Below are 19,537 nucleotides of genomic sequence, written 5' to 3'. Positions count from 1 at the left end.
CATCAAACGGCTGCTTGGCAACTCGGACTAGCGCGGGCGTCCGCGCCGAACCGTCGTAGGAATGCCGATTCTACATGACATGACATGTTGGTGTCAAGAGGAATGGAAAAGGGAAAAATGCCTAGTAAGACTTTTAATGATCCTTCCGGAGTTATTTCTAAGATGGTAGGATGTTGCAGTAATCAGGGCAGCACTGCTGGCATGCAAAGATGATGCGGGATGGTAGTAGTCAGTTGCGAATCAGTCTTTTGTGCTACTACATGCAGACCCATTGTCTTCTCTTGCGATCCTTGGGTGAGAGGCCTGTAGTCATGCCTAGGCTTCAGTTGACACGTACTATGGTGTGCCTAGAAGATGCAGGCTGTTCCGTTATGCCCGACAGGCTACCTTGATTTCCAGTCGTCATTCCTATGACATTCGTGAGATTGTTTCCTGCAGCAAAGATTGTACGTAATATTAACACAAGATCAATCACTGCAGTTTGAAGAAAGAATACCGTTCTTCTGTCAAGAAAAAACTCACAAAATTACCGAGGATGAAAAAGGACGTGGTTACTCAACTAGGTAGACTTATTAGTAAACCAGTAGCAGAAACCCACGACGACGGACTTCATCCTTCTGCTTCCTTACGAGCAATAATAATCAAGAATACAACGCTCATTCAATTAACTAGATCACTAATCTCTTCAGGATTAACAAGACCCTAGATATGGAGGCAAAAGATATCCCGTCACACACAACTCCGTCGTATCCTAGTCATTATCCAGATCGCAAACCCTACCACATCGCCATGCCTTAGATAAAGCGCTATTCAATAGCAGCGTCGGTAATGCTACAATCACCCTATGATGTTGATACGCGAGGGGAGCGGTAGCCTAGATGGGGTGGTTCATGACGTTATAGACTGTGGGGCCGGATATATGACGCGGTCATGGACTTTTCGAGGCTACACAACGGCATTCACGCAACAGGACGACTTCCTATTCTGTAATTTTTAGAGTTGAATATGTAGGGGGGGAATACGACGTGCATGGCCATGGGTAAGGTTGATTGATGCTGCATGGTGAAGATAGTGAATACCATTGGATCGGATTTCCAGTGCTGTGGATACCGTCCTGCGTAGATATCTAGGCGCATTGAATGGATTAGAGGTATGCTTATTAACTTCTAGATGTATTTCGCGAAGGCTGTCGGGTATGCAGGTATTCCACGTGGGTATACCGGAATAGGTAGTGGCATGTTTTGTACGATATGAATGATGCACATGCAATGAGGTAATTTACACTTGGAAAAACAGGAGTCCTCTGTTTCCTACGTCTTGTAAAAATTTAGCAAAACTGAATAAATCTCTGGTGATACAGAATCGGCCGTTTCATTTCACTGTGTAACGTCTGGTGATAATCTACTTCCATCAAAACTCTTTTACAATCCACCAAACAATATGCAGTACTAGAATTCAACCTCTAATCAATAATTGCATACAATAAGCCCATTCAATAACATAACACTTCATCGCTATGAACAATTCTATTACTAAATCTCCAGTTCCCAGATCTTCTTTTCGTCCAAAAGAAACGTAACATAACAAACAGCAAGCCCATCCTTTGTACAACCTCAACCCGCCGCCCATCCTACTCTAACAAGGCAACCCCCGCCATCACCATAATCACCTATTATCGTGACTCCAGCCACATTTCCACATCTCGCAACTTTCTCCACGCATATCCCGTACCACGGCCTCCCCCCAAGCCCCAAGAAAAACAACATCAACAACGACACATCACGGTCCTCCAACTCCACTCTTCCATTTTCTAGCCTCTCTCGCTTCATCATCATCATCGCGATCTACCAACCTCTCGCTCTCTCCGCCTCCACATAATCACCCACCTTCCCATTACACACTCGCGATCTACAAACCATCTACGTAATCCCCGTACCTCACCTTTCCCTTTATTCTTTTTTTCCCTTCCCCCCCCCCTACAGCCAGCCACAAACAGACAAGAAATCAACAATCATCCCAGTACGCGCACAACCTTTCATTCTACCTTGGCACCTCGGCATACACAGCATTTTTTTTTCTATCTCACACCGTCTCACCCCCATCCATGCGTCTTTCCAGAGCGCGGAAATGTAACATGGAAACGCCGTGTAACACTCTCACACCGAATACTTCCGGAAAAGGGTAGTTTTGTTCGAGAAAAGAACAAGCTTGCGAGAGAAACAAAAAAAAGAGAGGGAGAGATGGAAGGGGGCCACGTGCGCGGGGTGTAACGGGGGGTGGAGGAGGGAGAGTTTTCGAGGTGCATAATCTAGCTTGAGTGTACGGCATATGTGAGGTTCGGGTTGTACGAGGGGGTAATGGGAAAGGCGGGAAGGGGATGGGAAGGGGAAATGGGAATGTTGGATTGGGAGGGTTACCGTAGCTGGTTATTGTATTTGGGGGAGTATGGGGCGAATGAGGTGGATTTGCGGGAGTTATTGTGGTTGGTGGAGTTATTTTTTTGATGATAGATATGTGTAGAGTTTTTGTTGTTTACTATCGGGAGTGTGGAAGGAATGTGTGATACAGTTACTCTAGCCAAGAGAAAGTACAGGTACTTGGTTTTGGTAACTATGTTGGCTGCGTTGGTTGTAGTCTGATTAAGAGTTTTTGGATCAAGCATTGCTAAGACTTCTGATTGTCAGCATAGATAGACAAAGGCGAGTGAGTTTAGCATCGCAAATGGGAGATATGTAGTGTATTTGAACATTCAATTATTTACAGACAATAATGACTGTTTATTTCAATGGTATCTAGAAGGATAATAAACAGCTTTTGATAATTCAATTTCATGTTGTACAAGAAGACAATTAATACTTTTCAAGAGAGACATTTTTAGAGTTTACCCTATTCGCAACAAGATAGAGCATTTCGGTGACTTTTCGTATGCCACGCAATCATCCACATTGCCTAGAAATAGAAATGTCCCAATCTGTCAACGCACCATGATACTTAACAGGGAACCGCTGTCCACTCTGTTTCCAGAAAATGGGCCATGTAAATTATTTCAAGATAGAACATCGGGCAAATTGCAATGCTGACATTGAAAACATTATTATAGGACGGCTATTTCCAAACCCAAGACACAAGTTGTTTCGCATCGAGAAACAAAACGTACTATCCTCTTATCTAAGAATCTGATTTCCAACAAAAAAAAGATTTATCCCTTAACGCCCTGCACGCTTCTTACTTTTTTGCTGAGTGAGAGAGCAACGTTGTATGACGAGTGCATGCATCGATTTCTGCATAGCCTGAGAGTAAGCGCCCATCGAAAAGCTCTGATGATAACCGTCCTCTTGGGTTTGCGGAACAACGTGTGGAGAAGTGGTGGATACCCCATTGACCTAGCTGAAGCTAGTTAAACATTACCATACGCATACATTACATGTAGATGTGCATGCAGGTAGATGGTGCTTAGCTAGCGGTGCTGCAGCAGGTAAACGCGATTGCGACGTCTCCATTGTTCGGGATGAACGGGGTAGATTTTTGGTTGTCGCGCCGATGGCTTCTCTTCAGAGATTAGCGAGAGCGGTAGGGACGTCCGCACAGTGGGGGCGGCGCGGGAAAAAAATGTTTGAAACAACATATGACGCGGTACTCCGTGTGTAATGACGGAGCTCCTTTGGCGCTCTGCACGTAATCATCTAGAAAACGCTGCAGCGGGAGGGCGCAAGACCGATTCGCTTGTCACTCGCGGCGTGAATCGGCATCGCCATTTGGACTCTGTATGGTATACACATGCAAAAGCAAGACTGTGTGTCGTTGCTGCTTACCAGTGCGCAACAAGTGGGGGGGGGGTGATTCAGGCCCGTGGGGCTGGCGGTTTTCCAGGGCACCAGCAGGCTAAACTGTTTTGCCACTGCATAGTGAGCGAGTACCGGACGGATGTGGGACGTTGTATGGTTGTTGTGGTTATCACTTTGCCGTTTGGGATAGCTGATGATGTCGAGTAGTGAAGGCTTGGGAACGAGGGGGAATTTGTGGCTACTGGGGCCAGCGTTCCGGGCGCTAGTCTCGATTGGGCGCCAACAGCTTAGCCACCAATACTGCTATACATAAGCCCTGCATAATTGTCATCACTGCTGCTTGCGAATGGATTGTGCGGAAATCTATGTAGTCATCTTCTCGTGTGAAACCCACTTGTGCCCCATGGGCCTTTTTCGTGCATAGCCCCGGTCGTGCGAGGCCTTGGACGACGCTCAAGACACATGCTGTACTACTGTCAGGTCAGTGAGTATCAAGATGCCGAAGTGTAACCGCTCCTCGTGGCACGCCGGGCCTGGACTTGGACTGACAAGCGCCGTTCGCCCGCAGCGGGCCCTCTCGGCAGCCCAGTTCCAGTTACCACTGTTCCACTCCCGCCTACTTTGCCCGGCCAATAGGACCATACGGATATTTTAGATGTTCTGCTCGTAAAACACGGTACTTTGGGCCATAGCACGGCTTGAAGCGTACGAAGCCTCTGCATAAAAACGGAAATTGCCCAACTAATTCCATCTCAACACGCTGCTAGGCTGTGTGGCATTAGTCCACTCTGGTTTGCTGTGATGCCGGGCAACAGAACGTCAGCTCACGCGATAAATCCCAGCGCCTGTGCCTTATCGTGGATTACTCGACGTGTTTCACCTGCAGGATCCGCACAGCCTGCTAAACATGCCTCGCTGCCATGTGCTTGTGCCAGAAAGCCTGGTATATCCAAAATAGTAGCTTGTGTATGTATGTATAGTCTCAGCAGGGTTCTACACTCGCGTTTCGTCAGGGATAGTATGTCGATGAAGTCGTGGTTGGCACAGCATTCACGGGTCTGGTTTGCAGTGCTAAAACAAGTGGCCGCTTTGGTTGCGGTTGCAAATACGATGCATGCAGCTGATCAGCAAGCCGTCAGAGGAAGCGGCCGTAACAAGCTGTACCCTTATCACGACATCGCCACGCCGGCACGGAAAAGACTCGCCTCTACTGGCAAATTGTCGTCGTGCGTCCCAACATGGCGGCGTATCCGTGATTGCACTTAATCTGGCTCACCGAGTCACCGGCCGCTGTAGAGTCTCGTATCGAGTAGCCAGAGCGCAAGAACACGGCTAAAGCAGTCGCCATAAGGAATGCCATCATAGGGAGAGACATGTTTGCTATTCAAGAGGAATTCAGCTAGTCTAACGGTCAGTCGGTCAGTCGGTCAGTCAGGCAGTCAGGCCAGCATTGATTACGGTCGAGTAAGGAATTTGAAACAGTAGTCCTGGGGCGTAATGGCCATATGTGGGGTATGGTGATTGGCGAAACGACTGGCAAAAAGCTACGGGGCCTCAAATGGGGCGTAGCGTGTTTCTGGAAATGTTTGTACGGTCCATTCTTAGCAGCAGGCGGCCGTGCCAGAGTCTCAGGCATCCCGTGACGGACGCGATAATGAGAACGTGCGATTGAGCGATTTGCTCGCACCAAGCGGTGGCGCCAAGGCCGGTACCGAAGCGAGTCGCGTAGCAGCGCTTGTTCGGCGATCTCTGGCTCCAGGTATCCCTTTCACGGAGCGATCGGCCTTAGGGCTGGCGTGGGGTAACCCAGATTGGGCCCGCTGGCTGGGACAAGAAACACTTGCTGCATCGCAATTGGAAATGTGCTGTCGCAAATGCACATGGGTATGGCGATCTTTGCCCTCGAGCAGCAGACTTCAGGTAGCCTCTATTGCTCTACCAGCGCCTCGCTCCACCCCAGGCTTGTTGGGTGGCGCGGGGTCTCTGTGGTTATCGTTTGCATCATGAGGAAAGCGGCAGCGGGCGTGTCGATTACGCGGTGAGCGAACGGTTGCTTTGGGGCTTTCACATTGCTCTAGTCGCAGCGGCATATTGCCGCAGAGGCCCCAGGCTTGAGTCGACGCAAGGGCAGGGCCGTGCAGAAGACGGTGAGAAGCGTGGTTCTTGGGTGCATTTGTGAGGAAGCGAAAAAGCACAGTGTGAAGGGCTGTCAAGTCCCAGACCGCAAGTGATCGCCCACAAAGCAATTTTCATGTTGAATCTGTGAGCAGGCTGGCGGTCAAAAGAACAAGTTCTTGCAGTGCGATGGTGAGGCGTGCATTCGAGACGTGGCAGCGAGCAATGGGAGGCGGCCCCGGATGGATGAAGCTGTGGTGGTAGTGGTAGTGACAGGGTCACGTGTGCAGGCGAGCAGAGGGGGGAAGGCGGAGGGCGGGGGCGCTAGACAACAACACGTCGAACTGGATGCTGGTACGTATGTAGTAGGTACATGCCTACGTCCATCCATCCACCCACACACGCCTACATACATATGTACACACATACACCTGTACCCGCCATGTTCCTGGGCGACGCCAGCGCCAGTGACGCACAGGGCTCACCGTTCGAAACAACTGACCAGCACCAGCGAGGCCCACGCCCATCCATGCAAGAGGCACAAAGCACGAGCACGAGGTTGACGGACGAGCAATGGAGACGAGAGCGCCAGCCAGCCGATCCAGTGCAAGTGTGCGAGAGAAGGGATAATTGACAATGCAGCTAGGCCCACAACGGCAGTAGGGAAGAGTCGCTCGCTCCATTGCTCGCTGTGCTCCCTCGCCTGGCTTGCTGGTGAGTGGCCACGGTGACGAGGAGCGCAAAGAAGCAACCGCAGGGCCGTACGTAGCAGCAGTAGTGCCCGCTCTGGCACGGGCGAAGCGCTGGTGGTGCCAAATGCAATGACAAAGGCGACTCGGTGGGCGCCTGTTCTGTTTGTGTGGAAGCTCGACTCAGCCGCGCCATGATGCTACCTGATGCTGCTGACAGGGCATATCACTGCCTGCGCAAGTAACAAGACGCGAATGGGCTTCGTATCCCTCGCAACGGGCGAGCTGGGACGGGCTGAGTCAAGCTAGGCTCGCTGCTGGCAAGGCACATGTCTAGATGGAGACATTGCTGTCCGCGACCCTCCGTCCATACAAGACCACAGTTGCGTACCGACAGGACAGGTCAGGACAGGACGAGACAAGACTCGGGGGCCGCTGATCATGGCGTGTAATACTGCCGTATTGCGGCAATACATTAATTACGGCTCTGTACGCCGTTTTTTTCTTTTCGGTTCATTCGCCTGGCATACCTGGTCCGACTTTGTGGCTGACGCGGACCCGGCGCGCCTCTTCCTCACCCACCCCTCCCCGCCGCACGCACCTCCACCACCTTGACATGCCATCTAGTCCGCGGTGTAGATCTTCAGCCTGCATCCCTGCCATCGCTGAGTCTTATCATCAACGCCGTGCAGATACCCCTGGTCGCTCAAACATCTTCTTCCATGGCTAACCGGGACGGGCTCGACCCACCCAGGAGCCTGGCGCTGCATCTACCTGCGAGGCATTAGCTCATGCCGGAACCCTCCCCCAGTTAATGAATTCATCGTTGCTCAAATGCATAGTCAACACGCCCTGTTAGGCATGGCCGCCAGTCGTACCCGCTCTTACATTGTCTACCTCGACACTTGCCTGCGCCGCCAGAATTTCCTTTTCCCACGCCAATTCGCTCCCCGTGGCTGTTTTCTCTGTTTCCCACGCCCTGCTCTCGCTACTGCTACCTCCCCAGCCTGCTTGGCTTGCTGTACAGCACATGTACCACTTGCTCGGTTCTTGCTTGACCTTGTCCTTCTCACACCACGGTTAGCGAACGGGCTCTGCAGTCAGCTCCACAGCCATCTTGACACACAGTTTTCGTCTGACGTCCCAACCCGAAGCGTCTAAGAATCGACCTGACGTTCGCCTTTCCCACCTTAGCCTCTGTCCTCGTCTCCACTCTATGCTCGCCCCATTGTAACACCTACAAGGACCAGCAATCTTCTGAAGCACTCGTCCACTACCCTGCTTGCTTCTTGGCTCACCGTTACCTGCAGCCACATAGGGCCTCCTCCCCGCTTCAGTCCTCGCCACGCTCTTCCACTCGCCTTTTGATGTCCCCGCCTCCATTTTCATCTTTTTTGATCTGTTCCTGAACCTTGGTCCTTCTTATCCCTACCAATACCCCTTCCAAGTCGACCTTGCAGCCATCACCAACAACTCCTTTGTGGCCAACTTCCTCGTAGTACACGCTTTCTTTTTGAACAGTAAGCATTCGACCCGGATAACCCAAAAATGGTCTTCTGCACATATTGTGGACAGTCGTTCACCAGAGACGAGCATCTGGAACGTCACATCCTTACTCGTAAGTCGCTCTTCGTTCTTCATCGCCCCGGTAGAATCGTACCAGAAAGAATCACACAGGGCTATCACTAACCACTTTTTTGATGAGCAGACACCAATGTAAAGCCATTCAAGTGCTTTACCTGCCATATGAGCTTCGCTCGACGGTACGTTCTTCCAGCCGTGCTCTTTTTCCATGCTCTTATCGAAGATCGAGCTGCTGATGTGCCCACAGAGACCTTTTGCAGAGGCATTATACCGTCCACGGCCGTAACCAAAATAACGAAGAAGGTCTTCCACCGCAAGGGATAATACCCAAGTCAGCCGGCCGCACACCCATTGCCTGCAGCAACTGTGCAAAGACGAAGACCAAGTGCGATAAGAAATTCCCTTGCACCCGATGTGCTCAGCGAAACTTGAAATGCACACTGCGTCCCACCAGGCGGGCGTCCAAAGGCGTCCAGCGGGTGGGTGGTCCTGCTGAAGCTACCAGTGGTGACTCCAGTGAAAGCGGCAGCACCACCGAGAACCAAAACAATTCTGGCAACACTTCTCCCAACCATGAATCTCAATCTCAACCGCAATCACAACAACCGACTGCCCAGTCTTCTCCTGCTCAGATCCATCAACAACCTCAGCTATCCAATGGCCAGCCTTCATCTCAACGGCAATCTCAATCTCCATCAGCATCTCACTCACGAAACCCGTCAATTTCCCAGTCAGTTCAGGCGCCATCACACATCAGCCCTGAGGAGAAGACTCTCCATCTACCACTTACCAACACACCGCCATTCTTCGATCAGTCACCCTCACACGCACTCTCCCAAGCGCCTTCTCTTCTCTCGCCATTGCCCACGCCAGTCACTGGCATGAATAGCTTTGTCTCTTCAACGCCCATGTCTGGATACGACGACTTCGTACGGACAGTACGAGACCAGGGTGATAACGAGAGCCCACAGTTCATGATGGATCCATGGCACAACATGCCCATGGATACTGGTTTCGACCCCATGAGACTAGATCCATCACTAATGATGTCAATGGGCATGGACATGTCCATGGGTCCTCCACCAGAAGGCATCCTTGGGATGATACCCGAAATGTCGCCGGCACAAACATTCGCCCACGCACCAACACCTCGAGTAGACGAATCCTTTTCAGACCTCCAAATCGGTAGTTCTGCCGCAATGTTCTACCCATCAAATAGACAATCTTCCATAGCAGATGCAGGCGTCCCTGACCTGGGTGCAATCATCGCCGCCCAAGATGGCTGGACCGTGTTCCGTTGTACTCCCTCCATTGCCTCGAGTTCCTGCCCGCGCACTGCGAGGTTAAATCTTGAGCGTCTGGAGCTGAGCCTGAAGAACCACGAAGCGTGGAGTAGTTGGACCCCTTCATGGGATGAATCCGACTTTCAGCAAGGAGGACGCATAGCAGTGTCCAAGTTGCAAGAGTCGACGCGTGACAAGCTGCTCGCCATCACTCAAAGCTTCCTCCACAAGGCTCTTGACATCCACAAAGAAGGGAGCAGCACCACGAGTAGCGGTGAGTCCCCTGGCTCAACCGCCTCCCACTCCAACTTTGTTCTTCTGCCACCTGCTCGCGTCCTAGAGTACTTCCTCAAGTCATATGCCAACTCTTTCGAACGTTACTATCCCACCTCTGCGAGGGGCGTGCTGGATACGAATGAGCTGATGCAAAATTACAATGACAAGGCATCAAGTTTGCTCATTCTCATGATGATTGCACAGGGTGCCATGACGATTCCATCGATAGAAGCAAGGTGGTTGACTGGTGGATTTACCGAAGCCTGTCGCATATCACTCTTCGATCTCATTGAGAAGAATATCATCATGGCCGGCGATCCCATTGTGTTGCGTGCAGCCCTTCTCTTCACTGTTCAAGCGGCGTGGAGTGGCGACAAGTGGCAGATGGACATTGCCATGGGACAGCGCGGTATGTATTTCTCGATGCTGCGACATTCTGGTATTCTGGATGTTCGCCCGCCATCAACGCCTCATATGAATGGAACATCAACGACGGACTCGCTGTGGAAGGACTGGCTTCAGCAGGAAAGCCGCAGCCGGTAAGTCTCTGATCTAGTCACATGCCATGACTTACTAATCATTACCCCTAGCCTCATCTATTCCTGGGTCATGGTCGACCAAGACCTCTCACTCTTCCATGACACAGCGCCGCTGTTCTCAGTCACCGAGTTTGGCGCTTCCATGCCAGATTCCGATCGTCTGTGGCAAGCGCAGACTGCTTCAGAGTGGTCCGACATGTTCAATCAAGTACATGAGTTCTCCAACGGCTACTCATCCGTAGGCTCAGGAGCGAGGCCACCGAGTCTCCGAGATCTTTTCCGCTACTTCCTGGATGACGAGATTGTTGTCCAAGACGTGCAGGAGATCCACCTTACACCCATGCACTTGCGCCTGCTGCTGCATCCCCTGCAGACCCTTGTATGCCAGTACTGCCAACTCCTCAGCTGCTTCTCTGATAGCGTAGCATCGCGATCGCGCAATCGGGCCCTCACTGCAGCATCGACACGCGTGCGCCTGGAAGAAGTGCAAGCGCTGCTGGGTCGCTGGTTCGATCTCGCCCAGCGGTACATGAAGGCTAACCCAATCTGCCCCATGATGCAAGCCAACCTCGTCATGTTCCACCTCATCAGCATGAATGCTGTTTCCAACTTTCCAGAAATAGAGCGTCTTGCGCGTCGCGAAGGCATCGATGGCTCGTACCAGCAGATGGTCTGGATGCATAAGAAGTGTTTATCAGATGTCCAAGAAGCCATCACGCACGCTGGCCAAGTCCTCCGTCTGATCCGCGACATGCCACGAGGCATCCGCCCTCCATGGTGGGCAGGCGCCGTATACCGCGCTGCCCTCATTGTCTGGACCGACTCTCTGAACCAGAAAGAATCGCTGAGTCCCAACCAGCAAAATGCGTATCAGCAACAACCGCCCAATGCTGCATTCTCAGTTGATCGTCTTCCTGCCGATCATCCTACCATACTGCGATACATGTCGCGAAGAGATGGTATTCCTACTCTTACCAAGCGTGACGGTACACCTGTTCCTCTGGACAACGGTTTCGCTGTCCTCTCGCATTGTGTTGATGTTATTGATGAGGGTGTCGCTACTAGATTTTCCGACGGCATCCGTAGCAAGCTGCAGAAGCTTGCGCGCGGTTAGAAGATACGATAAATTCTGTTTTTTTCCATTCATGTTCCGGCCATATCCTCGCATGGAGCGAGTTGAAGTGTGCTTAGCGGGCGTCTTCGGCGTTGTCTCATCTTCTGTTGTGTCGTTTTTTGTTTTCCAGCACTTAGAAGATGTCACATCCATCAGTATTCCGCGTCACAGCGTACTTTCGAGATGACTGAAAGGCGGTGTACGCGATTCGCTTCGGCTTTCAACAAGGCATCCACAACGGCGTTGTTCTGGCTTCGGGTCTCGGCTTTATCATTTCGGAATCTGGCCTGGAGGCCTGCTTATGCTGGGAACGAGTGGCATATCAAATGTCAGTGCTATACAATTAGAATGGGCACGTTAGTAATGTATGGTACATAAATTGGATGATGAATTACACTTACCAAATCGTGGATGAGCATTAACGTTGGCCGTGCATGTGTCGAGTGCGACCGGTGATGAGGGGTGCCGTGCCGAATGAGAATCAGTGATGCTATGGCATATCGTCTCAATCATTGAGGGTTGACGACGGTAAGTAGGCCGACCTTTGCTTTCAGTTTAGTTTACTTACTGCGTACCGAACAGTATTCCTTCAACCAGGCAATGCATCTTTCTCTTCCATCTTACTAGATTCGGTTAATGTTTGTTGGTACCAGTGAAGTATAGACCAGTGTCGATTGTCTTGAGCAGAAAAGGCTGACCACGTTCATCTGCCTGAACCATCTCCTCCTTTTCTTGCATCTCATTCGTAGATGCGGGAACGCTCCGGTGCATTTTTTGATCAATCAGTGTCGTCCTCCACAAAAGGAATGACCAGTCGAACTGGTCGCTCCCTCATTGCACTCTTATACCTCCTCGTTTGTTCATTCGCCCACACCCTTGACTGAACCGTTCCGTCCTAGATCATCTGCAAACATGCCTTTTGGGCGTTATTTTCTTTTTCTTTGGCGTTCACCTGTTTCAGATACATGTTGGCCAAGCATGGGGCGCGTTGGTGGTTCACGAGTGGTAATTGGTGTCTTGGGTAGTTGTGAGGCTTTTCATGGCTGGCGGGGTCGAATAAGAGACGCGTGTGGTATCATATGTGGGTATGACGAGACCGGCAGTGGCGGCGGGGTGTTCCTTCTCAGCCGTTTGAACAGATGGGGTAGGCATTTTGATCAGTCTCTGGGATATTGTCGACACCGGAATTCGGATCACGGTTTGGCAGTGAACTGACTAGCAGCACGGGGTATATAAATCCAGCACAGGATCGGTGAAAAGGGGTGAGCAAGGCACTTGGGTTCCGGACAAAGAACCCTACCTGCAACCATTTCACCCCTCTTTTCAAAGCGTTAGTGACGAGACACTTGTGTGGAGCATAATGCGAGGCAAGGCGTCATAAGGCACGTCCCCCCCTCCGCCCCCTTCGATCCTTTACCTAGATCATTTTTCGCCTCTCCTCTTCCCGGACGCTATGCTACGCTACTCACTCGGGTACACACGTCGTCACACCATTAAGACACCCGCCTCATCCCTCCACTATCCATACTATACTAGCCAGTCTGTTCGTTGATCGATCCACTACCCCAGTCAGCAAGCTTTTCGGATAACTTGGACCAACGCTCGTATTGGTCGTTTGCAAAGAAATCCAACCAACTGGATAGTACAACCACCCGCCCACTTGATGCCGGCTAACTCTCTGGGAAACTGCAGATCGGAGAATGCCCATGTCATTCCCCGAACGCAGCACCAATCTACACTACATACTTTTACTGGGCATATCTAGTTGATTACGAGCTTCATATGCAGTAATGATGTTCCGGTGTCAACCAAAATGGTATGCAGAGAGAATAAATCCCCCCGGAGGACAACAGACAACCTGTGCTTTGCTGCATGAAGCCTGCTTTTGGCATTTAAGCTTACGCGTTCAAAAATCATCCGGAGATACGCTGGCCAAATTCAAAGCTGACTGGCTGTTTTTTTTCTCTTGCATCCAGCGACCACGCGTCTTTTCAAGTCTACGCCTGGGCATTCCCTCTGACGTCGTTCTTCGTGTACAAGTTGCCCAGCAACCCCCAACGCACCTAGAGACATGAAACCAGCTAACGCCGCCTCCTCGTAAAAGAGCGAGCAGCAAAAAGACGCCATACACAATTTCGTCACTCTGCCTTCTCTTTCTTCCGCTCTCGCATCTTGCACGCTAAATAATCCACGACAACAAAACGCCAAGACCACGGCTGCCCGCATTGCAATCCCCGTAGTACGTAGGGTACGTATTTCAGGCAACACGACAACCAAGAAGAAGAAAAGAAGCGAACACGCAGAACGCCCACCCGCCCACCCTCACCCATCGGCCATTTCCCGTTTTCAGTCTCCGATGGACAGAGAGAAAGAGAGAGGGGAAAAGAGGGACTAACGTCCTGCATCCTAGATTCCTCGGCTGAAGCCAGAGAATTTACTACGTACCAGTAAGGCATCCAACGCCATAAAGCCCGTAGTTACCCACCTCATTCCTCTCTCCCCTCTTCCCACGAAGATAAAATAGGAAAAGAAAGTACAGTAGTAGTAAACAAACGGTCGGCAAGTCGGACATTACTCCCACCGTCCTCCGCCGCCCGCCGCCCGCCGTTTGCCCAGCCCAGCCCAGCTACCCATCCGTGGCCACTCCTCTCCCCTCCTTCCTTTCCCAGAAGACCGGAGGTATCATCATGAATCGTATATTCCTACAAGTAAAACACAAGCGAACCTACATTCGTATCCTCAACGCCTCCACCCACACTATCCCAAGAAAGAAGGTAGTAGGCATATGTGAAGAGATAGGTATCGGCATAAACCAGATGTAAGTTATGTCCTCCCCCTCCGAACCGCCAACCCCGGCGCAGATCGCTGCGGTTTTGCCCGCCCCGCGGGCTAGCCAAGGCCGCCGCGCATGGGCTTGGGCGTGTTGGTAGACGGAGTACCGGCGGCGATTTTCGGGTCGAGCCCGAATGGGGCGTTGGTTTGAAGTGCGGAGAGGACATGGGGTAGATGTGTATCATGGTTTTTTGATTATACTACTACATTGGACTTTGTGACGAGGGGATTCTACATGTTGACTTGGCAACGGTATATGGGTTGTGAGGTGGGATGGTAAGTAGGTATACACGAGGGCATTACCGGTGCATGGGAAAACGGTATGGGATATGGGGGTTATACGCTGCGATCGACTCCGGGATATACCCGTTACAGGATGATGGGTTAGGCGGGGAAATGAATCGTGAACTGCGTTGATCGGTGGAACCCTGTTTTTCCTGCTCTCTCCATCTGAGTAGTTGGGGTAAGAGTGTGCTACGGGTGGAGGGGGGAGCGAAAGTATCTTGGTCCGTGTAGCATGCATGACACCACGAAGACGTTGGGCGAGACGTTTTTTGGTGTACAGCCGCTTTCAACGGGCTGTCTGTGTGCCAATTTGACAATGATGAGGCGGGGTTCTAGGTGGTTGGTGGGTTGGATTGCTGTTGCTAGAAAAGTGATGCGGTACGATGGGCGAATCGATTGCGTGCTACGTGAAGTACGGTCTGGTACGACGTGGTACAAAGGCCAATATGTGTTGCCATTTTGTTAAATGATATCCTGCATTACACAGCATGGACGCACAATGCTTCATGCTGCCTTTTCAGAGCTTTGACATTGTGGTAAAGCCTATGTCATTTTTGGTATGGTCATCGGCCTTTACGCATGCTACTGTGCCGGAGCTTGTATACAAGGTTGCGGGTACTTCCGCGGATGCTGCAGCGAGATGTTGATGGTATTCATGTCGAAGTGACATGTACTCGCATGGTAAATACACGTGGCATGCGCTCGAGAACCAATGCTATCCCTAAGGATGATCACAGGCCCGAGGTTGTTGTATTGCTGTCGTCAAAACAGCAGAACGCATTTGGACACCCACCAAACGTGAAATAAAAGTGCCGGCCACGTCACGTAGCATATCCATTATCTTTCCCACCACATTCCATGCGTCTGTAATCTGGATGAAAGCAATCCAGCTCGCTCTCACTACCACTTAGCCCTCGCAGACACTCGTATTCGGGCGCGATCTCAATATACACACATGAATCCAATAACTCAAAATAGGCGTTAGTAGAATGAAATTCCGAACATCAAAAGAAGGATACAGTCAGCAATCCGAGAAAGTTCCGTCAGCAACAGGACTGAAGAGATGAAGTGAGGTGGACATGCACGGACGGGGGAGTGGAGTTGGCCTACAAACCCGCGGATCCCCGCCATGGGCCCGCCGCCGCCGGCATCGCTACTAGTTGTTAGCTAGTCCACCCAGCACTTTTGTCGACTGCATTGCGACACCAAGTGCCGTGGAGAGGGAAAACAATCACCGTTGCCGAATTGCACGACTCTCGCACCTTTTGCCGGGGCCCTTTGATCCGAATGCCAAGAATTCGCTGGTTTGAACGGCGGCCCTATCAGCGTGAATGCATGGGGAGCCATGAGCTCTGGTTTGAACAGCTCTCTGCTGTGAACAGCACTTTAGTTTGAGGGCACTACTGGGAAATCATGGTACCGGATCTTACTGAGCTTACCGGACTACCACTACATGGCGGTTCACGGTGATCATATGACATTGTCAGTAGCAGTAGTAGTAGTAAGATTCCCAGGGCTGTACCGGTAGGAGGCGGAGGACCCTCGATGGATGAGTGGCTCACATACACCAAGGCAATGCCTCGATAACGGAGTCCCGTAGACTGCGGAGGTTAGATGCTACAATCCTACAGGGCTGTCGCACCAGGGAACACAAAGTTTTCCCCGCTTCCGTCTGGACAATCTTGAGAGAGACAAGGGCATTCACGTATCGCAATCACTCTGTACAATTCACTCTCAAATATGACCCACTGTAATAGCTTTCTAAGAAAGCCATTTCTATTTCCGTACTTGCAAGAATAATCCTGATTCATAGGGAAACAGAGTTGATGGAAACTTTGGTGTTGCATGTAATCGGGGGGGGCCTAACCCATCCATCCAATGAGAAAATGGACATTCCCATCTTTCGCACTTCGGCCCCTCCTTCCGGACTTCGTGCCCTGAGGCTCAGGCTCTCCTACGGGGACTTGTCACCACGGAACCGCACGCGGGCGCAGGTACACTCGCAGTTTCAGCCCTAGGACCCACGAGCCTTGGGGGCGAGAGCGATGTGCCGGACCCGGGAGGGCCAGTGTGAGATGGTGGTGGGTGTAGCTGGGTGATGGAGGGGGAAACAGCGACGGTTCTCTTTGCAATGGAGAAACAGAATGTAGCTCATGGCCAAAGGGCCATTTTTTTTGTTCCGCCTGGAGTTCCGGATGGCGAACTGGCAGGTATATATGAGGCATTGTTTGACCGTAAGAAGTAGAATATCATCACATCATCAACAGCTCCTCTCTCTTCTATACAGCATCTACTACAACAAACAATAGACTTTTGTCTTTTCATCACCAAATCATCGCATTCACAATGGCCAACATCGAGCAAACATGGAGCCTCGCCGGCAAGGTCGCCGTTGTCACCGGATCAGGTAAGACATTCTTAGCAAATCCCCAGTATACGCCTCCTCCATCATGCTTACAAAACACCTCCAGGCCGCGGTATCGGCAAGGCCATGGCCATTGAGCTCGCCAAGCGCGGCGCCAAAGTCGCCGTCAACTACGCCAACGCTGTCGAGGGCGCCGAGCAAGTCGTCAAGGAGATCAAGGCTCTCGGCAACGGCTCCGACGCCCACGCCTTCAAGGCCAACGTCGGCAACGTCGAGGAGTCTGAGAAGCTCATGGACGACGTCGTCAAGCACTTTGGCAAGCTCGACATTTGCTGCTCAAACTCTGGTGTCGTGTCTTTCGGCCACTTCAAGGATGTCACCCCCGAGGAGTTCGACCGTGTCTTCACCATCAACACCCGTGGTCAGTTCTTCGTAGCCAAGGCTGCGTACAAGCGCATGGAGATTGGTGGCCGTATCATCCTCATGGGTTCCATCACCGGTCAGGCAAAGGGTGTCCCCAAGCACGCTGTCTACTCTGGCTCAAAGGGTGCTATTGAGACCTTCACCAGGTGCATGGCTATCGGTAAGTCGATTCTACTTCCCTAACTTGGGGGTGGGGGGTAATCACGTACTAATCATGTATTCAGATGCTGGTGAGAAGAAGGTCACTGTCAACTGCGTTGCCCCCGGTGGCATCAAGACTGACATGTACCACGCTGTGTGCCGCGAGTACATTCCCAACGGTGACCAGCTCTCCGACGACCAGGTCGACGAGTACGCCTGCACATGGTCCCCTCACAACCGTGTCGGCCAGCCAATAGACATTGCCCGCGTCGTCTGCTTCCTGGCTTCCCAGGACGGTGACTGGGTCAACGGAAAGGTCATTGGCATTGACGGTGCTGCTTGCATGTAAGCGGCTTCGGTTAGTGCTAGAGTATGATCTCTCTCTTTTTTCCTTTCCAAATGTTTTGAGCTGGCATGTATCGGCGTTCTTCTCCATAGAAGAAATGAAACTCATAATCTCCCATTGCATCTCCATCTTGCCTTGTGACGTGGTCCTGTTTGATTCGTGTCATCAGCTCATCTCCGCAACCTAATGGGGAACCAAGTGTCAATCTAGAGAATCACAACTTCCACAGTCCGAAAAGCTACCATCTTGAACAAGATAGATCTATATTCAAACGTAGGTTTCCAACCTATAGGCACTCTTTTGCATACGCATAGTATAGATGTGTACACAAGCCCGTCACATGATCAGTGATATCCCCGTCCGCTAGGTGCCTTTACACTTCCACTTGAGAAAGTAGCCTTGTACTTGTTGTCCATGGCTTTCATTCTCTGTTTGCTCTCAATTCCAGTGCGGTCGGTTGTAGGCTGTGCGGCCATGAAGCTATCAAACTCATCGTCTTGCGAGTCACCTTCTCCTGGCTCGCTGTCTTCCTCGTCTGCAGGAACTCCATTCTTTGGCAAAGGCTCAGCCACGGGTATACGCTTGGGTCCTTTCTTCTCATCCTCGTCCTCATCATCTTCATCCTTTTTTGTTGGATTTGCAAACGGCTTGGAGGCAAGGACACGGCGCCTCAGTTCTGCCATTTCTTCCTCATCATCCGAGGACTCCGGGATGTTGTATGGATTCCTGGGATCGATCTTGTTCTCTTCTTCCTCATCATCCTCCCCGCTCTCTCCATCCTCATCGTCTTCGTCTTCATCCGATTCGTCAATAACACGCCTGTTCATGTTTCCCCCCGCCCACTCATCTTCCTCAGCACCTTCCTCCTTTTCAGTCCTGCTTGTGTTGTATTCGCGCTCAATCTTCTCAAGCCATACCTCTTCGGCCTTCTTGATCTGCTCTTCATTTTCGCACGCTAGGTAGCGCTTGAGCAAGGCGGCATTGATATCCAAAAATGCCTGGCCGTACGAGAAGGTCGACAAGATCGATTCAGCCCACTCGGGATGGCCACAAATGTAAAAGCACGCCGCCAACGCTTCGACACAATTCAGTCGCCATGGCCGACCGTAGTTGGTAGGGTTTGCTGCAACAAGGTAAGGAAGTAGGCGCTCGCACTTGCCGCCTATCCTGCCAAATGGCACTTCGTCTATCCTGTTCCAGCTCGCCTCCACTACAGCAGCGCCATATTGCTCCAACAATTCCTTGTCTTCACGACTTATTATCTTCTTTGCCTTTGGGCTCACTACCACACCCGCAAACTTCTGCCCTACATACAATTCGCGCATCATGCCTAGGCGCATGAGCCTCTTGCCCGAACATCTTTTCGCATCGCAGTGACCGAGATCCCAGCATGCGGCTTTGAATTCAGGCTTAGCAGGCCTTGGGTTGGCGGCGTCATTCTCCTCTTCGTCTGAGGCGCGGCGCGGGCGAGGGACAGGGCGTGCTTTGGCGGGGTTCTTGAACTTATTGTTGTCCTTGAAATCTTTCTTATGGCGAACCATCTTGGCTTGTGGGAAGTTGAAATTCGAGGTAGAGTGGCGAGTCTGATTTGCGACGAGTGAGTCGACAAGGTCGGAGGGGCAAGGGTGTGGAATAACTTTGTAATCGATAAGTGGCGCTAGCGTGGTGACGTCGTTCACACTTGTCGATGACCTACATAGTACCACGCAACTAAAAAAAGGATATTATGAGTTGAAGGATATCTTTTCAGAACAAACCAA

At 51.3% G+C, this 19,537-nt stretch overlaps 8 protein-coding genes across 8 annotated transcripts; 4 read left to right on the top strand and 4 right to left on the bottom strand.

Moving 5' to 3' along the window:
- Nucleotides 1-4,757: 4,757 nt before the first annotated feature.
- Nucleotides 4,758-5,051, top strand: COCMIDRAFT_83897 (uncharacterized protein; the record flags this gene model as incomplete). Its single annotated transcript, XM_007685634.1, has 1 exon — nt 4,758-5,051. The coding sequence occupies one exon, from the start codon at nt 4,758-4,760 to the stop codon at nt 5,049-5,051; it is 294 nt and encodes a 97-aa protein (XP_007683824.1).
- A 14-nt stretch (nt 5,052-5,065) lies between these two features.
- COCMIDRAFT_1595 (uncharacterized protein) lies at nt 5,066-5,290 on the bottom strand (the record flags this gene model as incomplete). The annotated part of the gene is made up of 2 exons (XM_007685539.1): nt 5,066-5,189; nt 5,244-5,290. 2 exons carry the CDS (start codon nt 5,288-5,290, stop codon nt 5,066-5,068), a joined length of 171 nt encoding a protein of 56 aa, XP_007683729.1.
- Nucleotides 5,291-7,315: 2,025 nt separating this feature from the next.
- COCMIDRAFT_22734 (uncharacterized protein) lies at nt 7,316-7,978 on the bottom strand (the record flags this gene model as incomplete). The annotated part of the gene is made up of 3 exons (XM_007685562.1): nt 7,316-7,363; nt 7,478-7,608; nt 7,831-7,978. The coding sequence occupies 3 exons, from the start codon at nt 7,976-7,978 to the stop codon at nt 7,316-7,318; spliced, it is 327 nt and encodes a 108-aa protein (XP_007683752.1).
- Nucleotides 7,979-8,137: 159 nt separating this feature from the next.
- On the top strand, nt 8,138-11,385 carry COCMIDRAFT_1594 (uncharacterized protein; the record flags this gene model as incomplete). Its single annotated transcript, XM_007685538.1, has 4 exons — nt 8,138-8,207; nt 8,298-8,352; nt 8,421-10,271; nt 10,323-11,385. The coding sequence occupies 4 exons, from the start codon at nt 8,138-8,140 to the stop codon at nt 11,383-11,385; spliced, it is 3,039 nt and encodes a 1,012-aa protein (XP_007683728.1).
- A 183-nt stretch (nt 11,386-11,568) lies between these two features.
- Nucleotides 11,569-11,763, top strand: COCMIDRAFT_84004 (uncharacterized protein; the record flags this gene model as incomplete). Its single annotated transcript, XM_007685633.1, has 1 exon — nt 11,569-11,763. The coding sequence occupies one exon, from the start codon at nt 11,569-11,571 to the stop codon at nt 11,761-11,763; it is 195 nt and encodes a 64-aa protein (XP_007683823.1).
- A 618-nt stretch (nt 11,764-12,381) lies between these two features.
- COCMIDRAFT_84010 (uncharacterized protein) lies at nt 12,382-12,537 on the bottom strand (the record flags this gene model as incomplete). Its single annotated transcript, XM_007685632.1, has 1 exon — nt 12,382-12,537. One exon carries the CDS (start codon nt 12,535-12,537, stop codon nt 12,382-12,384), a length of 156 nt encoding a protein of 51 aa, XP_007683822.1.
- Nucleotides 12,538-16,848: 4,311 nt separating this feature from the next.
- On the top strand, nt 16,849-17,780 carry COCMIDRAFT_22732 (uncharacterized protein; the record flags this gene model as incomplete). The annotated part of the gene is made up of 3 exons (XM_007685561.1): nt 16,849-16,909; nt 16,974-17,450; nt 17,515-17,780. The coding sequence occupies 3 exons, from the start codon at nt 16,849-16,851 to the stop codon at nt 17,778-17,780; spliced, it is 804 nt and encodes a 267-aa protein (XP_007683751.1).
- Nucleotides 17,781-18,121: 341 nt separating this feature from the next.
- Nucleotides 18,122-19,318, bottom strand: COCMIDRAFT_1592 (uncharacterized protein; the record flags this gene model as incomplete). Its single annotated transcript, XM_007685537.1, has 1 exon — nt 18,122-19,318. One exon carries the CDS (start codon nt 19,316-19,318, stop codon nt 18,122-18,124), a length of 1,197 nt encoding a protein of 398 aa, XP_007683727.1.
- Between the last annotated feature and the right edge of the window lie 219 nt (nt 19,319-19,537).

The sequence above is a fragment of the Bipolaris oryzae genome, assembly GCF_000523455.1.
Source record: "Bipolaris oryzae ATCC 44560 unplaced genomic scaffold scaffold_11, whole genome shotgun sequence".
NCBI lineage: Eukaryota > Fungi > Ascomycota > Dothideomycetes > Pleosporales > Pleosporaceae > Bipolaris > Bipolaris oryzae.
The sequence above is the reverse complement of the archived record's forward strand: the minus strand, read 5'-3'. Positions and strand labels throughout refer to the sequence as shown.